The sequence below is a fragment of the Acanthaster planci genome, linkage group LG19 (genome assembly GCF_054643075.1).
Source record: "Acanthaster planci isolate LZ-2023a linkage group LG19, COTS_SCS, whole genome shotgun sequence".
Taxonomy (NCBI): domain Eukaryota; kingdom Metazoa; phylum Echinodermata; class Asteroidea; order Valvatida; family Acanthasteridae; genus Acanthaster; species Acanthaster planci.
In genome coordinates, this window is record NC_141795.1 from 6218081 (window position 1) to 6240144 (window position 22064).

At 42.8% G+C, this 22064-nt stretch overlaps 3 protein-coding genes across 4 annotated transcripts in view; 2 read left to right on the forward strand and 1 right to left on the reverse strand.

The window, feature by feature from the left end:
- LOC110980466 (synaptotagmin-15-like) overlaps positions 1-8866 on the forward strand; it is a 90677-nt gene extending 81811 nt beyond the window's left edge. The window contains exons 6-10 of the mRNA XM_022237162.2: positions 1709-2013; positions 2362-2532; positions 2957-3080; positions 3466-3648; positions 3935-8866. Of these exons, the coding sequence (XP_022092854.1) occupies positions 1709-2013; positions 2362-2532; positions 2957-3080; positions 3466-3648; positions 3935-4062 (911 nt within the window). The 3' untranslated portion in view covers positions 4063-8866. The remainder of the gene's footprint in view (positions 1-1708; positions 2014-2361; positions 2533-2956; positions 3081-3465; positions 3649-3934) is intronic.
- Positions 8867-10498: 1632 nt separating this feature from the next.
- Positions 10499-15366, forward strand: LOC110980473 (protein Wnt-8-like). The gene is made up of 6 exons (XM_022237172.2): positions 10499-11860; positions 12169-12205; positions 13537-13675; positions 13826-13954; positions 14164-14306; positions 14456-15366. The coding sequence occupies exons 1-6, from the start codon at positions 11790-11792 to the stop codon at positions 14969-14971; spliced, it is 1035 nt and encodes a 344-aa protein (XP_022092864.1). The 5' UTR covers positions 10499-11789; the 3' UTR covers positions 14972-15366.
- A 341-nt stretch (positions 15367-15707) lies between these two features.
- On the reverse strand, positions 15708-21229 carry LOC110980467 (uncharacterized). Of its 2 annotated transcripts, none has more exons than XM_022237165.2 (2): positions 20682-21229; positions 15708-17698 (listed from the first exon to the last, which is right to left on the reverse strand). In XM_022237165.2, exon 2 carries the CDS (start codon positions 17564-17566, stop codon positions 16034-16036), a length of 1533 nt encoding a protein of 510 aa, XP_022092857.2. In that variant the 5' UTR covers positions 17567-17698; positions 20682-21229; the 3' UTR covers positions 15708-16033. The 2 variants fall into 2 exon arrangements, with proteins under 2 accessions (XP_022092857.2, XP_022092856.2); XM_022237164.2 differs by lacking the exon at positions 20682-21229 and adding an exon at positions 19222-19942.
- Between the last annotated feature and the right edge of the window lie 835 nt (positions 21230-22064).

A 22064-nucleotide genomic window follows, 5' to 3' on the forward strand; every position in this document is an offset into this window, starting at 1 on the left:
GACGCACTTCCCAGCATTTTACCTTGCCAAAACAACAGATTTTTTTTCTGAATTCATTCGAAAGGAAATAATCGGTTCCACGTATCCAGTAAGGATCATTTTCTTAAAAGTATAGTAGACGTCAGCGGCTTAATGCTAAAGATTTAACATGCACACGTCAGTGTCTTCGACGGATTTATTCTCATCATAACATCTGCAGAGATGAACCTGTCCAATCTGTTAAGCACCATTCCGCCAGATGGATGCCATTTGACGTGCTTTTCCTGTCACTGGAAACGGAAATTCAGTATAATAAATGTTCTTACTTTACAAAAATACCGTCCCGTAAACAAGCCTATCTGGCCCTTTAAAATATAGTTCCCTCAGCGAAATCGTCTCTTTTAGAGTCAGGAAGTCTGGTGCTTCTTCCTATCTTATGCTTGTTTTCATTTAAACATAAATGACAGAGACCACCCTGCGCTTACAAGACATCAAAAATTCTAAAATATTCCACTTCAGTTGCAAAGATATCGAGCTAATGATTACATTGTGCTTTTAGTCACGGACTAACGACAAGAGGCAGAAATCTCTCAGGGTCGCTTCTACAAATATCGCTGTAATTTTGTTAAAACAAAAGCCAGACTCTCCTCGGGAGCAGTGAAACCGAATCTGGCGGAGACTGAATTCGATTGACATCGATTCTTCAATGTCTGCTCCCAAGGTCGGGACCTAAATCTGCAGGTGCTGAGTATGTGATATCTGGCAGTCTGTGTCTTGAGACCCAGCATTGCTTGAGGTTGGTGGGCTTACTAAGTGCGAGTTGATCAGATGAGTTTGTGAATAAGGAGTATACCCCATGGAAATGTTCTCAAGCACCCCTAACTGTTTGAATGGGGAATTTTATTGCGCCCTCTTGCGGCAGATGATCGCGATTACGCGGAATATCCACTTTGATTACCACTGATCTTTGCAAACGTCTCGAGTTTAATGTTCGTGTGGGTTTTTTTTCCGTGTCAGTTTTCATATCACAGCTGTGCCAAAGTGCATAGCCTGATCTGTCTGGCCACGTCACCCTGCGTGCCGTGGTTAACCGATTTCAAACTGTGTGCACAGACTGGCCAGTCAGGATGTTTTTCTCACGGTGTGCAAATAATTTTCTCCAAAAGGCCGAAGCAGTCTTCCCGTATCGTCTTGTTTCCACCCTCCGTCAACAGATAACACAGCACAGAGTGCAGTGCTCACGTTACTTCGCACTCCCGCTGCTTCGGGTCTTCCGTTTCAACAGGATCCACTTTGTTGTCTGATCTTCCCTGCTATTTTCGACTTCGTATTTTCCCCTCCAGATATTTTTTTTGGCACTTTCGGCATTTCAATCGCCCAGTGTAAAAGGTTACGACTGAATGGAGAAAGGGGTCTGTAGCTGACAAACTGTCCTTCGATCGATCCGGATCCTTCTTCAAAAATTACTAATACCTTGTCTCTGCTCCCTTCAGAGGGAACATTGGTGTAGAGGTGCACCTTGATTACAGATTTTTTAGAACTGCCAGGTCAGTTCACCCCACTCCAATTGAAGAAATATGCTTATCTTAAAAGAATACATGACGATACAGAGCGTTGACTTCTCTATCGCTGGTTAGCCGATTTTCGTTATCAATAGCTTAGGAAACACCTTGCTTATCCGTATTTTTCCAACATCGGTGGCCCTTAATGTCAATCATCATCCCTGCAGGTGCCTTCGTGCTAGGTGGCCTCAACCCCGACCTCTACCGTCTGGAAGATGAAGAGGACGATCTGGACTTCCCCGACGACCATATTGGTCGCATCTGGCTGGCCGTGGAGTACGAGATGGAATCAGAACGCCTTGTTGTCTCCTTGATCAAAGCTAAGAACCTTCCTAGCCGGGTACGAGGCAGCGTCAACCAATGCGACCCCCTGGTGAAGGTCTTCTTGCTACCGGAGGAAAGGCGCCACTTACAGTCCAAGGTCAAACGAAAAACTACCAATCCAAAGTTCGACGAAAGTTTTGTCTTCCAGGTATTTTTGACACATTGTAGTTTCGCTAATTTTTAACTTGTACAATCGGCCTATTCAAGCTTCCGGCAAACCTATCATGAAGTTCAGTTTTGAAAATGAACTCCATTTATGTAATTATTAGGAAGTCCTTAAAAACAACGTATCTTCAATTTACCATTTGAAAGCACAGATTGAGGTTCCTCACCCACAGTTTAAGAGAAGTTTTTTATTCAGGATGGGAGCAGCACGTGTGTCTCAGGTTGAAACCATAATCGAGAATCTTTCTGTTATTGTGTTGAAGTCAACGTGAACGCGTAAGCAACGTGTAGCTTTTTGCCAAAGCCATTTTTCGTTTCTCTTGGCGTCAAGGTTACATTCAAAGCGCTACAACAGCGGACACTTCGGCTATCGGTGTATGACGTAGACCGTTCCAAACGCCATAAGCTGATTGGGCACGCCCTCTATCCACTCAAAGACCTCGACTGTGAAGCCCACCAGAAGGTAGTCATGTGGCTGGACCTGGAAAAAGAATGCACAGAGGTGAGTCGTGCATCGCTCAAATCTGGGCCGTATCCTGTCGACGAAACATAATTTCTATAGTCTTTTTCTATGTTGTTTCTTACTCTTCGGCCCTGGAATACTCCTGGATATAAGGTTAAATGTCTTGCTAAGACATACACGTGGTCATTTAGAATGTATGGATTGGCAATACTCAAAGCAGCAGTATCTCATACAAGAAACAAAACAAAGGAACAGAAATGTATTCAAGCCAAAAAGGAGTATTACACATTCACTGCGACGAAATCGAGATCGTTTTTGCGTTTCGAACACGCTGCCAAAATGCTTTCGTCATAGTTTGTGATGCACATTCCTAGCTTACAGAGACACCACTCCTAGGACAGAAAGTAAGCCTGCCTCCATACATTTGCCATAATCATTTCTGTTTCTTTAAACTTCACTCCAGACCGTATCATCGGAAATTGGCGACCTACACTTTTCACTCAACTACAACGACAGTATAGAGCGACTCACTGTCGTTATCATCGAGGGCAAAGGCATCCGACTTCTTGAGGGTTTTCAGCACGTCGGTAGGTAGAGCAGTGGCAGGCTGTAAACAGCGCCCTCTACTCATATTTATTGATAGTTACGACACGCTGAGATTTCAACAACATTCAGTCGTGCCAGAATTATACATTCTAGTCACTGCTAGCTCATCCACGCTGGCCAGTGACCCAGTGACCTGGCGACTGTACCTCCGGTTGTAATATTATCACTGATGCATGCTTTATGCTGGAAGTAAATTGTTTTTTTAATTTAAACTCCATGTTATACTCCATGGTGTTGAAGCAGAGTCATTAAGAAGCTGTGTGCAAACCGTGTTTCATTCCAAACAAGGCTTTTGACAAAAAAGTAGCAATCGTGGCCATCTTTCAACCGACCCCTTTTTGTGATCTGATTTGTCTGTGACTACAGACTGCTATGTCAAGGTGTCTTTGATGAGCGCCAGCAAAGTCATCAAATCCAAGAAGACAGAAGTGGTCAAGAAAACGTCCAACCCAACATTCAACGAGTCCTTCCAGTTTAAGGTTCCCTCGAGTAATACAGACATGTTTAGCATTTCAGTGACAGCCATGCAGCATGCACCGGCCATGAAAGGTAAGCAGTCCAGACTGTTTATTGGTTCCATGCATGAACACAAGATGGCGCTAACGGTCACGAGAGCGTGTCAAGGATCGTGAATCACGTAAGCTGTTCAGCCACCTGCGCGGCGCGTGTCCCACAAACGAATTCACAATTCAGTGAGAGGGGGCGTCTTTTTCATCTTATCGAACTACCCCAGTTGGCGAAACGCATGACGTCTTGGCGTTAATTAATTTTGTGATATACTGCGTATATCGGTAAATTTGTTAGTATTAAACAGTTCTTTTCTCGCTTTTTCTAGGTGATAAACAGATTGGGAGAGTGGTTGTAGGCCCGTTTATGTACGCCCGTGGGAAAGAACTCGACCATTGGAACGAAATGGTCAGCCATCCGAAAGAAACTATTGCCCAATGGCACTCGTTAACATGATTCCAGACTGCAGAGAGTATGGGGATCCAGACTAAGCTGAACTTGTCAGTGTTGATCACGTGGCTTAGCGCGCAAACTCAACGAGGAAATTCGGGGTCCCGCTGCCCGCATTAGATCCAAAGGTAACTTGAAACCACGGCGTTTCGTTTTCAAATTGGATGGCTACGTGACTGAGCATTGAGCCTGTGAATTGTTGGTCGGTCTGGATGTGGTTAACTAGAGAATGAGTGTCGGCACTGTAAACATGTCTCTTTCGGTTTAACAAACTTCATTGGAAAGAAAAAGGAGAAGCGATTGGAAGCGATATGAATAATACTTTCATTTTTAACAGGCCTTTGAAAAAAAAAGCAGAAAACTCTACTGGATTGGGAAACTGTTAGAGCAAAAACTCGGACATAATGTGTGAAATTTGGCAGTTTGCGGCTGGCGTTTGTTATAACGTCACGTTGAAGACAAAAATTCTTCCCTGTAAACCGAACTGGCGAGGGATGTTTTTCTCATTCCAAACAAATGAAGTATACATTCAGAGGAAACGCCCCAAAGACTGGGGTGTGGGCAGGTCTGTGGGACACGACACACCGGCTGTCATATTTTGCCTCGAGCTCCGAACTAAGCCGTGATTCAGCACCAGTTTCCTACATGGAAATTACAGAAGGCGCTGGTCTACAGAGGCTAAACATCACATGATTGGAAGAATGGATGAAGGAATGCTAGATTGACAAATAAAAATGTTCTAATAAATTTGAAGTCCAAAATTAAACAAGCAAAACACCCTTCTCTTGTTACACATCAACCTAAGGCGATGATGCAAGCTTACACATCCAAGCACCTTCCTTGGCTGATTTGTCCGTAAGTCACGTGCTTTCTATAGTGAACAAATTAACATCAGGAAGACCCTTCGGCTGTGTCCAAAAACTTGATTGATTTGAAACTTGCGCCAACGGCTGTATGTTCCAACCATTTTTTTTATCCAAGTGAATTACGGTTCACTTCTCTTGAGTGTTGTTGAAACAGCCTCAAACTGTCTTCTTTTTTGAATGACAGGTGAAAGAGAAATAGACCTGAAATTCCTCAGAAAGAGAGCGCCAACCTTTGTTTACATATTTGTAAAAGAACGTGTAGTTGATGGACAGGGGCATGCCTGGTGTCTTTCGATAAGTGCGATTTAAATTAAGGTTAAGAGAAAATTATGCATTTTGCGTTAATTGTAACTCGTTGACTTTGGATTACAGTAGTTGTAACAATACATAAGTTGTTTTGTATAAGACTACATTAACAAAACCCATTGTCTCTCTAAAATAAGCGTAAATTGAAAGATAGGGCATCTGGAGTGATGAACAGCACCGATATGAAATACATGTCGAGAAAATTACATGGATCAGTGGTGGAATTCTCACGAAATTCGGTGTGAACGTATTCTTATCTGGGTCGCGCAGGTTATTTGCCAGAAGACGGTGTTTAATAGTGTAGGATTATTTTACGGACTGATGGGTTGGATTCGTTATAATTAATAACCTGTACCTTTTCATGTTTGGTCGCTCCGTAATGTCCTTTCCCGTCAACCGTAATGTACACGATTAACCGGCAGTTACACTTGAATCACTGTAATGTTGAAGGGTTTACTCACTATGGACTATTATAAGTTTCAGTTCTTTGTTGTTTTCCAAGCTGCAATGTCATCGTTCTTCATATTGTGTGAATGTGGACATCAGTATGGGAAATGTTTTTCCACACGGTGCAATCGGGAACCAACATCCCAAGTCTAGTCGTGATGAAGTGTTTCCATGGCTCGTGTGTCGTTTTTTTATCTCACTTACTCGTGAGATTCACTTCTAGCCGTGACTTGGTGAAATGTAAATATCGGATGTCATTTTAAATTTTCACACTGCAGTGTTTTGAACAAGTCGGATCCGAATTCCGAAGAGACAACAGGCCGTACAAAAAAGCTCATTGTTTTCAGTTTCGTTCATGGACTTTATTTCTTGAAATCTTACAGACTGTTAAAAAAGTTAGTTCAATTTATTGCCATAGTTCCAGCCTAAGTTCATTTAGTAGACATAGAAGGTCTGGATACTTCAAAGGTCTTCCTTTCACGTTAGACCTTCTCGGGCTTGATGGATCAGGTTTTGCAGAGTCAGTTTTTCTCATAGTCTAAAACCAGACACAAGTAACTAAAAATTCTCGAGTTTCGTTTGGTATGCATTCAACGCCAAGAATTATAGAAACATTGACTGGCAGTCCTGTCTTACGGGAAAAAAATTTTTCCTACAACCGAGAGGTTTCGATCTTCCCATCAGTGGTTCAGTAACACGCAAATAAAACTAAGGACGAGAAGAGGAAAATTTAAACACCAAAATTCAAGAGATTGTTGTAAAAAAAATGCCAATAAATGGTAAAACCGGCAAGCAGTCACGAAAAGGGACAACAGTGTCATGTGGGCATATTTCATTATGATTTACTTTATTTGGGGATAATTTGGATGACTTTATACTTCAAATATACGCATAGATAATTCGCGTGTTGCAGTGGAATGCAATTGTGCGGTGTAGTGAGACTATGGAGAGAACCGTACTTCATTTAGAATTATGATCCAGTTATTATGAGGGATTCGTATGCCAAATTATGACTTTACCCTCAACGTATGTGATATTCCAGTGTCTATGCGAGGCAGTTCATCTCACGATGAGAATGTTTACTTTGTTACAATGACTACTCGGGATTTGCCAGGAATGATTGACAGTTTCTAGTCACAATTTCCAACCATTTTTTTTTCTACATTATACGAGACATACCGACACAAATCCACCATCTGTAGATGGAGCACATTTATGTTCATTCCGTTCGTGTGGTCGACATGACGGTTTCAGTGAGCCAGCTCGGTATTTCAAAAAAAAGGTCATTCGAGAACAAAGCACACTAGCATGGACCATGTTCAACGCGTGTGAGTCAGCATACGACCATGTTGATTGGGCCGACCTCGAGCGCGCGTATTACTTTTCTCGAATGATCTCCGACGTAGAGCAAGTGCTGTTGGAATACTGAATTGGCTCATTTGGGGAAGAATGTACGTGTCCTTCCCCTCTAAATCTGCTTTGTTCGGTTGTTCCCGAGATTTATGTCACTTGTTCAATTTATATGGCGTTCTTGTTTCATGGGCGGAGCGTAGGAAGCTTCTGTCAATCCAAATTTGTACCTGTCGCCAGATCGACATGGTTGATTATGTTTATTGTAAGTTGTACATTGTAAATAGCAAATGCGATATTTTACGTAGGTCAGATCAGTATGTGACCTTGTACATGTATATACAAGTGCTGTTGTACAGTGCATCTGAATTTGCAAATTATTACATTCCACACGTGATCTCCGTTGGCCTGTTACTTATGAAATAAGTACAGAACAAAAAAAGATGACTTTCGATTCGAGTACTTTTCCCAGATAAAATGCAATGCCAAAAAGTGATATGCTACTGGTGGTTTAGAATTTTTAAAAAGGAACGTGGTCGACTTTGTAAAAACAGTACCTTCTGTACGGAATGGGGAAATTTAAATAGTTAAACACCCTGAAAATGTTCGTCAACAGGACAATGTTTGATCTAAAATCTCTTTGAGTTTCTCTGTGTCTATTTCCACATGGGTAAAATGGTGGCCAACGGATAGATGCCAAAGATTTGCAATATTTCAACAATACACTCATCGAATTCTGGACAATGATCCGCAGTGACACAGAAGCGCTAGTGAAGGGGTATTTTTGTTTGGTCAGCCTACCAGCCAATCAAAGTCGTGTGGGCACAACGTAGTCTGTTCATGAGGAACGCGCGGTATGTGATTGGATCTTATCAACATTTGTGAAGCAAGCCCAGCCCATCAGCGCACAGCTATCCATAAAGCTAATCAGTCAATCATTTTAGTCTTTTTCCTGAAGGACATAATGTCCAAAATGAATGTTTACTGTCACTCTTAACGCTGGTTCGTGTTTTATCAAAAGTAGACCTGATTGCTGTAGTGCGTGTATGTGTGTGTCCAAAATTGTCATTCCAAGTTAATTTTTTACCACTCAACAAAAGTAAAATATAAATATTATTATATATATGCTTTGTGTGATATTCTGTAAGTACTTGTATGTATATACAAAGTGTATTAACGGATATTCATATTGCTATTAAACAACTATAAAATTATACATTATCATACAGAAATGAGCTGGATATTTCTCTGCAAAATGGAAAAAATGATGAAATATATAGATAACTATGTCTGAAATTACGAGCTAATGGAAGTTCCGTGCATTTGTAATATAACCGGAACAGTGTACCACCCGCATCAGAGCCGTACATACAGAGAGATGTGCCAGCTTCAGAGTTTGGAAACAAAATGGCTGTCCGCTAAGTGTATAATAGAGCGTGTGGCTATTGTATACCAAATGAACTGTCTGTGTGAGCACATAGCGCATACACCTACCAGTTTGGTTCGGTTAGCGTTAACACTAATGTCGCAACTTTCTCTATACACGGCTCTGACCTGTATGCTGGCCAATTCTCCTTTTCAGAGATCCACCCTCGTCAGGAGCTCTTTATACGTCTAGAGAGAGTTATGTCATTATTGTCTCAATTGTTGGGAGCAAATAGTGGATTAGTTAGCACATTCTGCATGCTGTACTGCACGCGCAATGAACCGCCATTTTGTTTCCAACGTCTGAACACAGCTCTACCCCTGTCAGTTGAGGGCACCCTCTAGCATGAACTTAGCAAAGACGTCAGCCCCTCTTCCCCTTTGATGTGATATTTATGTCGTGAAAAGGGAACTTATGATTATCGTTTTGAAGTTTCTGCCTGTGCTTGGTATTGGAAAGATGTACAGTTATTTCCCATTTCATCAACCTGGGGCAAATTTTAATTATAGAACTGCTTAAGCACAAAACTTATTTAAGCTTAAAAAAATCTTGCTTGATAAATCAGGTTAGCAGCCGAATTCCATGTGATGTATGTACTGTTTTGGAATGGTATTTAGCCGTTTTGGGTTTACCATGACAATCACACACAGCTGATAACCTTTGTTTTTCAAGCAAGGGTTTTTTTCGCGCTTAAGCAGCTCTGTGAAATTGGCCCCAGAATGTAACTCACAATAACAGCCAAGTCTGCATTATTTTGTTTGCCATTGAGTACTCTGCTCCTCGCCGCACGATTAAACATGCGTCACTTATCTATACCCAAATTCCTTTGCAAATTCCAAAGCCAAATTCTGTTCTTTGCAAATCCCTTCTTAAAATCCGAGTCTCTTCCAGAGCTACACCACGCCCATTGTCCCATTGCGATTTTGTCATTCCTTGTGGTGAGAACAAACTGATGAGTCGACAGGAAAATCGCGGCTTTACAGTCTGAATCCATCCTCTGTCCAAGGAGAACTGTCCAAGTCGGCCATTTTATTCGAGAAGGGGAGTTGAACTTAGAAAGACAGCATTATAGGCTGTCAAGTTCTCACGCCCGATGACTGGAAACGGTATGGGTGTGTTTTGTGTACTCCAGCTGAACCTTGTACACATACCGACCCGGTCCTTTTGTCACGAGGTGATGTTACCAGTGATATTGGGGGAGGCTACATTTGTTTTTCCTAAAGAACGGTTTCAGGATGGCGTGGCGCACCTCCGAACAGTACGCCGAGGCACCGCCAGAAAACCTTCCTCGGGATTCCTTGCTTTTTGGAGGGAGCCCATAACATCGACATTTGAAGGGTAAGTCAATGTATTAAGTTAAATGTTAAAGTGCCTCATGTCGTCTCAATTGTGTTTTAAGATCTGTTGGGGAAAAAATTCCATGTACGGATGCCGCTGTGCACCGACCCTATGAGACTGGTCTGAAAAATTTTAAGTGTTTGTTACATCAGTGCAGACGAGTACCTCAATATTCCATGCTAAATTTGACTTTTTAGAACACGTTATTGCTTTCAATTGGTAATAGGTAACTTCAGTGAACATCAGTGGTGTCCGTAGATAAAACCAGCATAATTATTATCATGCGATCTAAGGGCATCTCTTTGTGACAGGTATTCTTGACGGATGTTCAAGGATTTAACATGACAGAGTTTGAGTCATTTAACACATCGCAGATCATGCGTTTTGGGATAATTTGCATGAGGTGCGTTACGTTGCGACTCGCTGAGCATGCCGTGCATAGGGACATGCACCGGCACCGCGGTGGGTGGCCTCGAGGGCGATGCATGCAGCATGTACGGATGCGCGGCGTACAGTGCACAGGCGTTTCGGCCTCAATAGTGATCGGTTGCTAGTCTGCCGATGTGTGACACGGTAAATCTCTCTCTCTCGAGTCGTTTCTCCTTTCTTTTAATTACATTTGGAGAAAACATGCACGGCGATGTGACTGTAAAGCGCAAACAAACTCATTACGATCTCAATAGATGATTTGTCTCAAGACCTACTTGTACAGCAAGAACGCAACCTCCTAGGGCCAAGGGAATAGTTTACGAGTCATTGAGGCCATGTAAATAAGGATCGATAGTTTGAAGATCGATTTTAAAAACGAACGATCCCTTTAATATGCGGAAAAAATTTGGCTGACATGTAAATGTGCGCCGGTCGACCAGACTTAAATTCCCAAGCCAAAGTTGCCGGTGCTCAGTGCAAAGATAAATGCCTGAGAATAAATGGGAAAAGCCAAAGATTTGAACCGAATGAATTTTTATCTTATCCATAATGTGCTATGTTTGCACACAGATTTCTTTGAACACATTTCCATTACGGCTTTTATCTGTCGGATATACATCGTTCTTCGAGTAAATAGTGGGGGACTTTCTGAAGTCTAGACATCGTCAATTTGTAATGTTGCACAAACACACCCATCCATCGAATAGAAGTAAAGTGTACCTTCTGAAGAAACGTTTCAAAATCGAAAGAGTTGGGGAATTGGAAGCAAATACCAATTCTGAAAATTTACCTAAGCAAATGCCCTCACGGAAGTGAGGGTTAACGTTCCTGAAGAAAAAAGAGGTGTAGAAGATCTTTGATTTCTTGCCCGTCATCAGTCCTGGCTCTTGAGTGGCATTTTGGTTTGACGCTGACAAAGCCATCTTTAAACACCCCTCAAGAGCAGAATCTTGTCTTTTGTTCCGCCCCCAAACATCCTTCCCCCAAAACGAAGAGATATAATGTCGCCTTCTAATCCACTCTCGGAGGTTTTCAGTGTAATGTACTTCTAAAAAGCTCACCGCTCCAGGCAATGAGCATCATTTTCCCCAAGCCACAATTCTGAAACCATCGTGGGGTTGGGGATAATCAGTTGTCGAAAGCCAGACCAGAGCCCAGGCTTTCAGGTGCGCCCGAGCGGAAACGGGCTGCCGTCCCAACTTGTCAGGTTAGGCGGGCACGTTCCAAACGCAAAGGGATTTCCGCGTGATACCCAGACTCCGTGGTAAGCTTTGAAGTACCGCTCTATTGAAACGTTTTGCTTTCTCCGATTGGCTACTCTGGGAGCGTCTGTCCCTGTCAAGGCGAATCACGTCACTTGTCAGTGATGACCATTGTTCACATCCTCTCAAGAGACTTTCTAAATTGGGCAACCTTTTGGGTCACTTTTCTTCGAGACTTCACTGTTGCACCATCTTCACAAGCGCCTTCTCATCATCAAACTAGTCTTCGCCAGTCAGACGAACGGTTTTTTGGGGTTCCGAAATTGCAACTTTGCTCGTGCAGGTTTTTTTATCGTTGAATCGCCCACCATGTTGTTGGAGTGGATCACATTTCAATCCCTGATGATGGTTGCCGGAGGACAACTGTTTGCCAGAGGATGGTGAGTCCAGGTTTCTTCTCTCAGAATTTATACAATATTTACGATTTCCTTCTCTAACCTGTTTGCTTGTTTGACTCGAAGTTGATGATTTGCGATTGGTGCCCCTAACTACTGTGGAAACCTTAAGAATTCGTGTTTGGCTTTTTCATATTGATTTGACTACGCGCTTTTAATGTGAAGTTACAATTTAAAATCATTTTTGAAAGTTGATTTTGTACGTTAGAGTGTCGCGAGAGTTTCATTTTTTTTGGGGGGGGGGTTAGTTTCGTCAAACATGACCCAGTGCTCTGTTTCTTCCTTTTAACCAGGGCGCCAGCGAGCAACTTACTCCTGTCCGGCTCGAAGGTAAGCCCCAGGCTTTCACTTGACAACTATAAGGTCTTCTCGAATCATTTTTTAATTAATACCATTCCACGAAACATTGTTTAGTCAGGGTTTCAAGTTTCTTGAGATTTATGTTTATCTTCACTGTGCATCTGAAACCGCTTTGGTCGCGACGCTGACTCATGTTTACTTTTATGATTCTCTTGATCCCCACGATGGTGACAACCCCTTTAGAGTAGTCTGTGCCCATTTTTAGATAACAAGCCCAGACTTTACCCCGAAGGTATGATCTAAGGACAACTGTGTCAGTAACAGGATGTGACATGATTCCCAAGTATGTAGCCTTTTGTTCCTTAATGTGCGCTGATGTCGTCCGCCTTAAGGCATGTCTAGGCGTTTCTTGACCCATCATTCGCGACTTGTTCTTCTTTGTTCCCCCTTGCAAGACACTCACCCATCTCTGATTTGCATAATGCTCGGAGTTAGGCGCATTAGTGTCCAAAAGCGCAGATACTGCATGTACTGAGGCCGTTATTACAGATGGATGGAACCACTTGCTGTTCCTGAAAAAGATCTTGGGAAAAAACGCAAGCAAAAAAAATCGTTACTGCCTCAGCCAGCAATCGCATTCGGTGCTGCAAAAGGCCATCCCCAGATTACTGTATCCTTGGCCATCCTCAGCATGTTTGCTACATCATTCAAACAACTTGTATTGTATCAATGCACTGTGGAAAAGTTCCCCCCCCCCACCACTTCACTTAGGTCGCTTACCTCGCATTGTCCGTTGCCTAGAAGGGGGCATGGGGTAGCTTAATTGGCCCAGATGTAAATCTTGTTTTAGTCCCGCATCTAGCAAAGACATCAAAGCGCTCGCCCGCCCACTCGACACTTATTCATCTAAGTCTTCAGTAATGAGTTCTGGCCATGATCTCATTACCCGCAAATTAGTAATCCCAACTTGCCGGGATTCGAACAATAAAGCGGGATACGGGTATTGTCTGGCTGGAATTACGTAGTGAAAGGGAACTAAGGGGAATTCTGGGATTAAAGTGATGGGTCCGGGACTTGTTTGCAACGGGGCGGTAGCTCAAAGAGTAGGAGGGGGTAGGTTGGCTTTCTGTAGTGATTCATACCAAGGGGGTTAAAAAGGACTCGGGGTTGCTCCTGTCGCCTTGCTGATGCAATCTTAATCATCTTCTGCCTTCATTCAAACACTTGATTTAAAGCCGAAATGGGAGAATCTCTTGGAGTCTTCACTCATGTTACACGTTTCTCCCGTCTCAGGGCTCTGATGTGTTTGCTTTCAATAAAATTTAGATATTTGGTGTGCGTTTTTCTTTGACTATCGATAGGGTCTACAGAGATACATCACGTTCTCTGACAGCGTAAGTGCAGGTGCCGAGACTGCCATGAAAGAGTGCCGCCAAAGGTTCCAATGGGACCGCTGGAACTGCCCTGAAGGATCACTGGCTCTGTTCAACGAACCTCTCCGTAAGTTCTCCTTTCTTGTCGATTTGAATACAAGCCTGGATTTGCTTCAAGGCTGTCAAACATTTCCATCTGTTTTTTTTTGGGGGGGGGGCAGTTTTAAACCAAATATTTTGCAATGGCAGCAATACTTTTTTCATTTCTGTCTGGCAGCGACACGTGAGATGTCCTTCGTTCACGCTATCAGCTCGGCCGGTGTAATGTACTCACTCACCAGAAACTGTTCCTTGGGACAGTTCGAGAACTGCGGCTGTGACGAGTCGAAGCGAGGAGGTAAAGCAGGTAAGATCATCTGGAAACTGACTGGCAAGGCAGTTGAAGTTGTCTTTCGTTTCTATTCTGTAAAGTTTTAAAGATAAGCAGGCGAACTGTTTTCGATAGAGACCGATTTTCAAAGATAGAAGTTAAATTCATTTTCTAGGACACATCTTTGTAAACCTAGACAGCTTTTTTAGAAAGTTATAATTTTCATGATTTGTGTCTCTGTTCAGGAGGCAAGGACTGGCAGTGGGGTGGCTGCAGTGATAACATTAAGTTTGGCGAGCGGATCTCTAAGGTTTTCGTGGACGGTATGGAGCGGGGAGAAGACGCGCTGGCTCTGATGAACCTGCACAACAACGATATCGGTAGAAAGGTGAGTCCGGAATGCTTGATTGTAAAACTTTTATGTAATGGCCTTAAGACGTTGACCATACACGTTGGCTTGTACATGTACTTCTCATTTCCGTAGACATTATTTTTGATCGTTATCAGTTGATTTGTGATTGCCTTTTCCCCACCTAGGCAGTTCGTCAGACACTGACTCGTCGCTGCAAGTGTCATGGCGTGTCCGGCAGTTGCTCCATCCAGACGTGCTGGGATCAGTTGGGACCCTTCGGCATCATCGGCGAGGCTCTCCGGAAGCGCTACGAGACGGCTGTTATGGTAGACTACGTCAGCGGCAGCCTTAGCCACAGCGACGAGGAGACACAGGACGCGCAGGCAGACATCGAGGATGACCTAGTCTTTCTCCAGCCGTCACCCAACTACTGCCACGTCAACACCACCGTCGGGACCACGGGGACACTGGGTCGGGAGTGTCTCCGAGGCCGTGGAGCTGAGGTGAGCCCCTGGGAGGCGCGAAGCTGCAAGCGTCTCTGCACTTCCTGTGGACTAGGTGTTAAGCGGAGCAAGGTGGTTGTGTCTTCAAGTTGTAACTGCAAATTCCATTGGTGCTGTGAGGTACAATGTGAGACCTGTACGCGGGAAGTCACCAAGCTCACTTGTGCGCGGAAGAGTGAAACCAGAGCCAGACTTTAAGTGACTTTGGTTCATCAGTATACATGTAAAAGGACACATCGGTTACAGTTAAATGTTATCATAGGGTCCTGATTTTATTGTCCGATTTCCTCTTAAATCTTATTCGAGGATTTGCTTCCACGTTTTGGCAGTGATGCACATTTTGATTGGTTGTGTAAATATGTAAATCATGAAAGAATAATTATGTTAATTGTGCATCACACCAACAACTCTTATTTATCACAGATTCAAGAGTACACATGTGCATGTACTGTAAATTTTTTAGTGTTCAAATGTTGCTTCTTAAAGACCAGTTCCTATTTGAAAAGAATTAATTGTTCATCGTAAAATATGTGTGGATTTTCTGCTGAAATAAGTATGAATAAAGAATCGTCGTGCGTTTCGCTTGAAACTAATGAGATATCAGGGCAGCGTTCTTTCTTTCGGAGGTTTGGAGATGTAAATTGTTTTAGTTCAGAAACCAAAAATTCTTTCATTTTAAATTTAAAAACATGTTGGTATCCTTCGAACAGATGTGCAGCTATGGTTTGGAAACTATTAGTTGTTAATACGCAGTGTAGGATGTAAGCCTTTAAGGCCGAGTTCATTATGCATACACATCATGTACCGATTTGGTGGTGCTATTCGATTGAGTATTAATTAAAGCGCCCCCAACGTGTTGTTTCACTGAAGACCATTTTCAGCCAATCGTGCGTGACTTTTATCGACATCTGGGGCTTATTATTGTCGGACCGCGATAAACCACCCGATACATAATTTTACATATGCTTCTTTTTTATTTTATCTCCAAACATAAATGAGGAATAAGTTTTCTTCGGTTAGTAAAAGGTCATTAAAGCAAAGTACACGTATTCCGTCTTTGGCATGCTGGGACTTACAAATACGAAACTACATGTATTAAAAACTTGAAAATGTGTTTCATCAACATGGCTGCTGTAATTTAGTAATGATCATTTTTTATCAAATCTCTTCCATTTTTATGTATGATCTGTGGAGTTTGTCTTTATTGTACCATTTTGTTTGTTTAATCACAAGAAAACGAATTGTAACAATGGTGCATAATCAAGTCTTCCCGCTCTTATTTTTCGTGGATTTGACCTGAGGGGAGTACTTCAGAGTTAGCAATGCTAGTTGGTTCATTAATGGTTCATTGTCTCTACTTTCCTCGATGATTGCTTCATCAGCTTTCGTCCACCTGATATACCGGCAATGCTTCATTTCTTCAAACAGTTCCCCATCCTCAATGTCTTGTAGGTTGGCGATGTCGTTGACCTGCAGAGATTCCCGCCGAAACTTCCGATAGCTCTGCACTCTTTGCACCTCCTCGTGCAACTCATCGAAGGCGTTGGCATGCATGACCTGCGTGCTGACCCTGCGCAGTTGTCGCCTCGGGCTGGATCGCAAGGCTGAGGATGCTGTCTGTTGCATCAACGTAGACTGCCTTTCCTTCTTAGCTCCGGGGTTACTTATACCACGAGACTCCGGTGTGAACATGGGCGAGGAGAATTTACTTGGGGCCTGGGAGGCGGCTTTGATGGGAGTGGAAGCCCGCGAGAGGGCGCTCCTCTCGAGACTGGATTTTGGTCGATCGTCGAGGTGGGATGGGGATGCGGTGTCTATGCGTGTAGAGGGCGCTGGAATTTCACCCTTCGATTTCATACGACGCACGTGATTCTTTAGCTGCACTTTGTACATGTCTAAATAGTTGGTTCGCAGTACTTTGCTTTTGGAGTCCAATTGTTGCTCGGCAATGGTGGCGCACGTTCCGGGGCTCGTCTGAGGGCGCTTCTTAGGCCTGGTTTTTCGGGTGTAAGACAGAGGGCTGGATTGAGGTCGCATGCCAAGCTTTTTCATGACCATCCTCACTGATTCCTCAGCGGCTGCGGTGCTGTCCTCATGTGCCAAAGCTTTGCTTGCTTCGCTGATTAAGCTCTTTGTTCTAGTCACTGGGATCGCCCACTGCCCGTCAGCCATCATTCCACCCTCCACTAAAGTTTCGTTCTTATCTTCTAGCACATTTGTTGTATCGGCGTTCTCCTCTTTCTCATCGGCCTCTTCGAGAACCTCGCTCTTCCGCTCAAAATCCTCAAGAACTTTCCGATAATGATATATCTGAACTTGATCCGAAGTCATCATGGACAGTTTTCTCCTGGATATCCGAGTGTACTCTTTTGGGGGCGCTTTGCTAATTGCCACCGATTCGGCGCGAGACGTGTATGGTTGTTGCCTCACCCTTTTCTTTGGTAGCAGGGTTGCCAGTTCTGCAGGTGTGGGCAGGGTGGTTGCCCTTGGCCGGGCTAGATATGACGGCATGTTCTCTAGCTTGGCGAGCCGTGGCATGGGGCACTCCTTGGACGACACTCTCCAGATGCCCTCGTGAGATTTGCGAATGCAGAGGTCCCGCTCCTTCTCCATAACGTGCACTACTTTTTTCAACCTCTGTTCCTGCGTGCGGTTCTGCATCTGAGCCTTGACGAATATCCGGTTGGACCGGGCCTTCAACTTATCGAGCAACCTACGGTAGTGGCGCTCCGTGCTCCCTGAACCGCCAGTCATGATGACGTTCCTCCTAAACCGTCGGAAAAAAAGGCACATAGAGTGGAAGAGATCTCAGCCACATTCTGACCATTGAAGAATCTTCTTTAGGTTTCCGGCTCATTGAATATCATTCCCACAAGGTCCTTCATCTCGTTAATAAGCTGTATTATCGCTAATGTCGTCCGCATCCTACAATGAAAAAAATTATCAGTTAATGATTCAACTTCATATCAAATTTTATGCACGAGAGATAACTCTGTCACGACACCAAGTGGAGCTGTCAATTAAAGTCAGGCAGTAATCTTCGTATTCATTTTACTGTTGTAAGATTTTTCAGTCATGCCATCCGTAGGAATGCTGAGTCATGCTTAAGGAAACGGCCTTTTCATGTACATGTAAAAATTAAAAGTTTAAACTCAAGTGAACTCCTCCTGATTGAGCAGTGTTTGCAAAGTGTTGCGTTCCTTTTATTTCATCCCATCAGCTGTTCAACATATCTCATTTCCAGTCAAACATTTCGTGAAACATATATTTACTAAGTATTCTTCGTGTGGCATAATTTTAAGGGTTTTTTCCATTTGATTTTTAAAAATATTTATCCAATTGAAGTTGAATTGTTTCAAAACTGTTTCAGGCATTGGTATATGTACATTACATGTTTCCACGCTACGATCCTTAATCCTCGGTATTACACATGTTTGTTTAGCCAAAGTGACATGTTCAAGTAGCCGTGGTTTTTGGTTTGTCTGCCGATAGCGATTTAAAGGTTACCGGCCGTGTCTCCAGCCTACTTGTTTTGAGTGGAGCGGTAGGTCGTGTTTCCTGTTAAACCATTTAAAAATAGTAACCAAATGGAAAATAAAGGGTTTGAAATTTTGAATTCCAATTGAAAAGAAAGCACTCACATACGTTGAATTTCCGTCTCAGTATTACACATTGGCCAATTTTGCAGACATGGTACACGTACATGTCTCCTAAATTGGTTATGGAACTAGTTCTTATCCTGAGGCCTGTCAAAACATTTGAGTAAATGGTGCTACTAAAAAGGTTTGGAGAAATCCGTTCAAATGTTACTTTATACAGTTCCAAATTAAAACTGCTCCACTGTAATTATAATTTCCAGACTTAAACCGTGTGTTTGAATGTTCTATAATCTCAGACGGCCCGTGATATAACACTGAGTATATGTTTGTGTACCATACTGAAGCTCGAAATTGTTTATATGCTAACGTAGTTGCAAATTGAACGGATAAATTTTGAACAGTGTGTGTCAGAAACAATCGAAAAATTCCAGGGTTGGAAGACGTTAGAGATTCTGAGGGGTTTCTGGTGAAAAATGTTGTTTAGTTACAACAGAGTTATACTGGAAACGTCAATCGATAGAAAGTTTAAGAATAAATCAGGGGTAAACAACGACGTTATAAAATATTCCAGCTTTTCGATGAGGAAATTTTTCCCTTTTATTTGGCAAATTGAATTTAGGATTTTACTTTTCCAGAGGGTATACAATGAGGTAGGCATCATGCCTGCAGCCTACGAAAATATGGAGTCTTATACAAACAATTTTAGTGCACTCGAGAATATCAGGGTGAGTCGTAAAAAGTACCCAAGCTTTTGCCTCCCTCTTTGAATTATCAATTTCGGGAAAAAATCAAATTTGCTAATGCATTACAACTTTGCATCAACACGAAATGCTAGGCTTCCTTGCTTACCGGCGCTACTGCATCGATGCTGATGCCTTGGACGGAGTAGAACCTCTGCAACCAAGGTGTTTAGGGCCTATGGTACAGTTAATGCGGCCCTAAATATGTGAACTCAAACTGCAAGACGGGTGATATACTGGCAGCTTTATCTCGACTACTCTGTCGTTGTGGACAGTCGTGCCACATGTGCAGCTCTATTATGCTTGCCATGATTAGAACACCCATTTTCACAAGTTCCGCGCCATAAATTTCACAATGTCAACAGTATGCTGAAAAGCGCGGTCCATGGTACAGTAACTGCGTAACTGATTTCATCACGGTAAACAGCTTCGCCACAGCAGGTTGTCAAGTCGATCACCCAATCGTTTGACGAGTTTAACGATCGTGTTAGTGTTATGTCAGGGAATTAGCAGACCTATTTTTAACCACCACCACCCGCCAAGAGCAACTGAAAAATATTGAATGCAGCAGGTGGTTGGGCATGCACTACATGTATGTGTTTATTGTCCGCGTATGCATTCAGGGCAGTCAGCATACTGAATAGCAAGTGTAAGTGCGAGGGAAATGCCCAAAAGGGTGACCGTCATTGTTCGAGAGTGGATTGTATCATGATTTTATTCAGTTTGATCATGCATATGTTATTATAGGATTTTTATGACGAATGATTTTATAGGGATTTAAATTGGTTGGCACGAAAGTTCCCTGACATAATATCTGTCCACAAAGACAGAACAAGTCTCAAATAACTGTGGCAGACTCGAATAATTTTAACGACGATTTTGAGGCCAAAAAATGGATTGTTCAAAACTGCATTTTTTTTCCCATAGGGAATAATACAATATAATGTTCCTTCACAAGTGACGCATGCGTTTCATATTGCAGTAAATTACTTCACACGTGCACGAGACGTCAATTGTGGGTGGCGCATTTTTCGATAATTCATGGTTGAACCTTTGACCCAGTGTGGGTGAAATGAAGCAATTTGATCCCGAGGGTCCTTCCGACTGACGTGTTTATTTGTTATAAGATCCTTTTCCTTGTCGGGTGTCTGCTGACTGGGGAAATCCCGAGGAATTTCTGAAAGGGTGCTTCCACAGCGTTGCTCGATTTCAATAAATTCAACGATGGGAACCAAAAGTGGCTATGTTAAGTGGGAAAAAACTTTACTTCAGAAAGAGGATGGCACATAAAGTAAAATATTATTTATGGTACCATTGTGGTACTGAGTAGGCCAAACTCGGATCTGACAACCCGGAAATGATTTTTCCTCGAATGTGACGAGAGCTAATTCCTCGAAAAATGTGTGGCTCGATAAAAAGGGAGCCAGTGTGCTGTGTTCAACGGATCTTGTGAAACATCTTCCAATGAAAGGATGTAAGAAATCTTGGGGTTCATCCACAGAATTCCACGCAATGCTGCCTCGTATCAGTACTTATCAGTACTTATTCAAATGACTTAAAGCTACTTACCTGAACTTATTTTCCACAGCCCTGCAGTTCAGATTGTCCTTGTGATCACTCTATCAGGCTTACTTTCTGTTGCGTGTAATCGAGTCTTTTATCTCAAATGTTTCAACTTAATTGTTATTCACCAATACCCATGGAGGTATAGGAAGTGCAATTGGAGTTTCTAATTAAAACTTCCCGAGGACTGAGATGTTCACAGCGTGGAGTAACATACAATTCCAGCATTACTGATGGGTGGCTGGAACAACACAGCAATCAAGTGCACCGAGTTTAATTAACAAGTCCACAAATATCGATGACGTTGAAACCGGTATAATGACATTGTAATTTTGTCACATCACGTCCCTTTTCATATCAGCAAGAGTACTCTTCAGATGTCAACTTAAAGGCGGTCAGTAAATTGACTTTCCATGATCAGGCGGATGTTTCTTGCATGTAATCATTCCATTCAGATGGAAACAGCAGTCCTACTTATAACGATCTCGGAGTGACTAACTTTGACACAGTAACTGCTGTCAACTTTGGGTTACTTGCCGTCAACCGCTTCCGCGAATTACATATTCTCCCAAACCACTCCCCGTTAGTCACTCTTTGTGCGTGTGTGAAGGTTTTGATAGATAGCTCCACTTTTCGTCTTGCTGGCCTCAGTGTTAAGCTTCGTGAGATCGTTATACACGTACAAGGTGAATCTGCCGCTGCCAACCTTCAAACCAATTGTAACTTGTTTATGGCAGAATTGATGTTGCGAAGTCCATCTTTTGTCCCCTTTTCCTCATCTCCAGGGGATTAAGGCATCGCGCGCTCACAATCAATATCGTGCCACTAGTGGAAGGATATACCACATTGATTTAACCGCAGTTCATCTGGCAGGCCTAGTGGCTGAGAAGTAGTGTAATAATTAACCAGTCATTTATGTGTGCAGTGGAAGAAAATCATATTTCCACTCAACTGTGTGATCGAAGTGGTCTACTTTGAAAGTTCCACAACTAATGAGTAATGCAGTGTCAGAGACCACAAGAACACTAGGTCTTCATTTTGTTTAAAAAAAATGTGTACTTCGCAAACTACTTGTGTTGTTGGTCCAATGAAATTGAAGACCATTCTTCAGCCAATTTTGGACACGGAACTGAGCCTCGCCGAGACTGGCCTCTTCGGTGTTCTCGCATCAAGATTGCACTAGCAATCACTAGCGTCAGGAATCGCGACCATTTTGTTGGGCAATGAGGCCAGCTGCCACACGTGACAAACAAAAAAGCCACAAAAGTGGTTGAGGTAGGCCCAACTCTTGGAAGTAAACACATCATAAATCATACTGAAGTTTCCTCGTCTTTATTTTTGGTTTACAGATAAAACAAAGGCATTGACAAGATAAAGTAAGACGCGGAA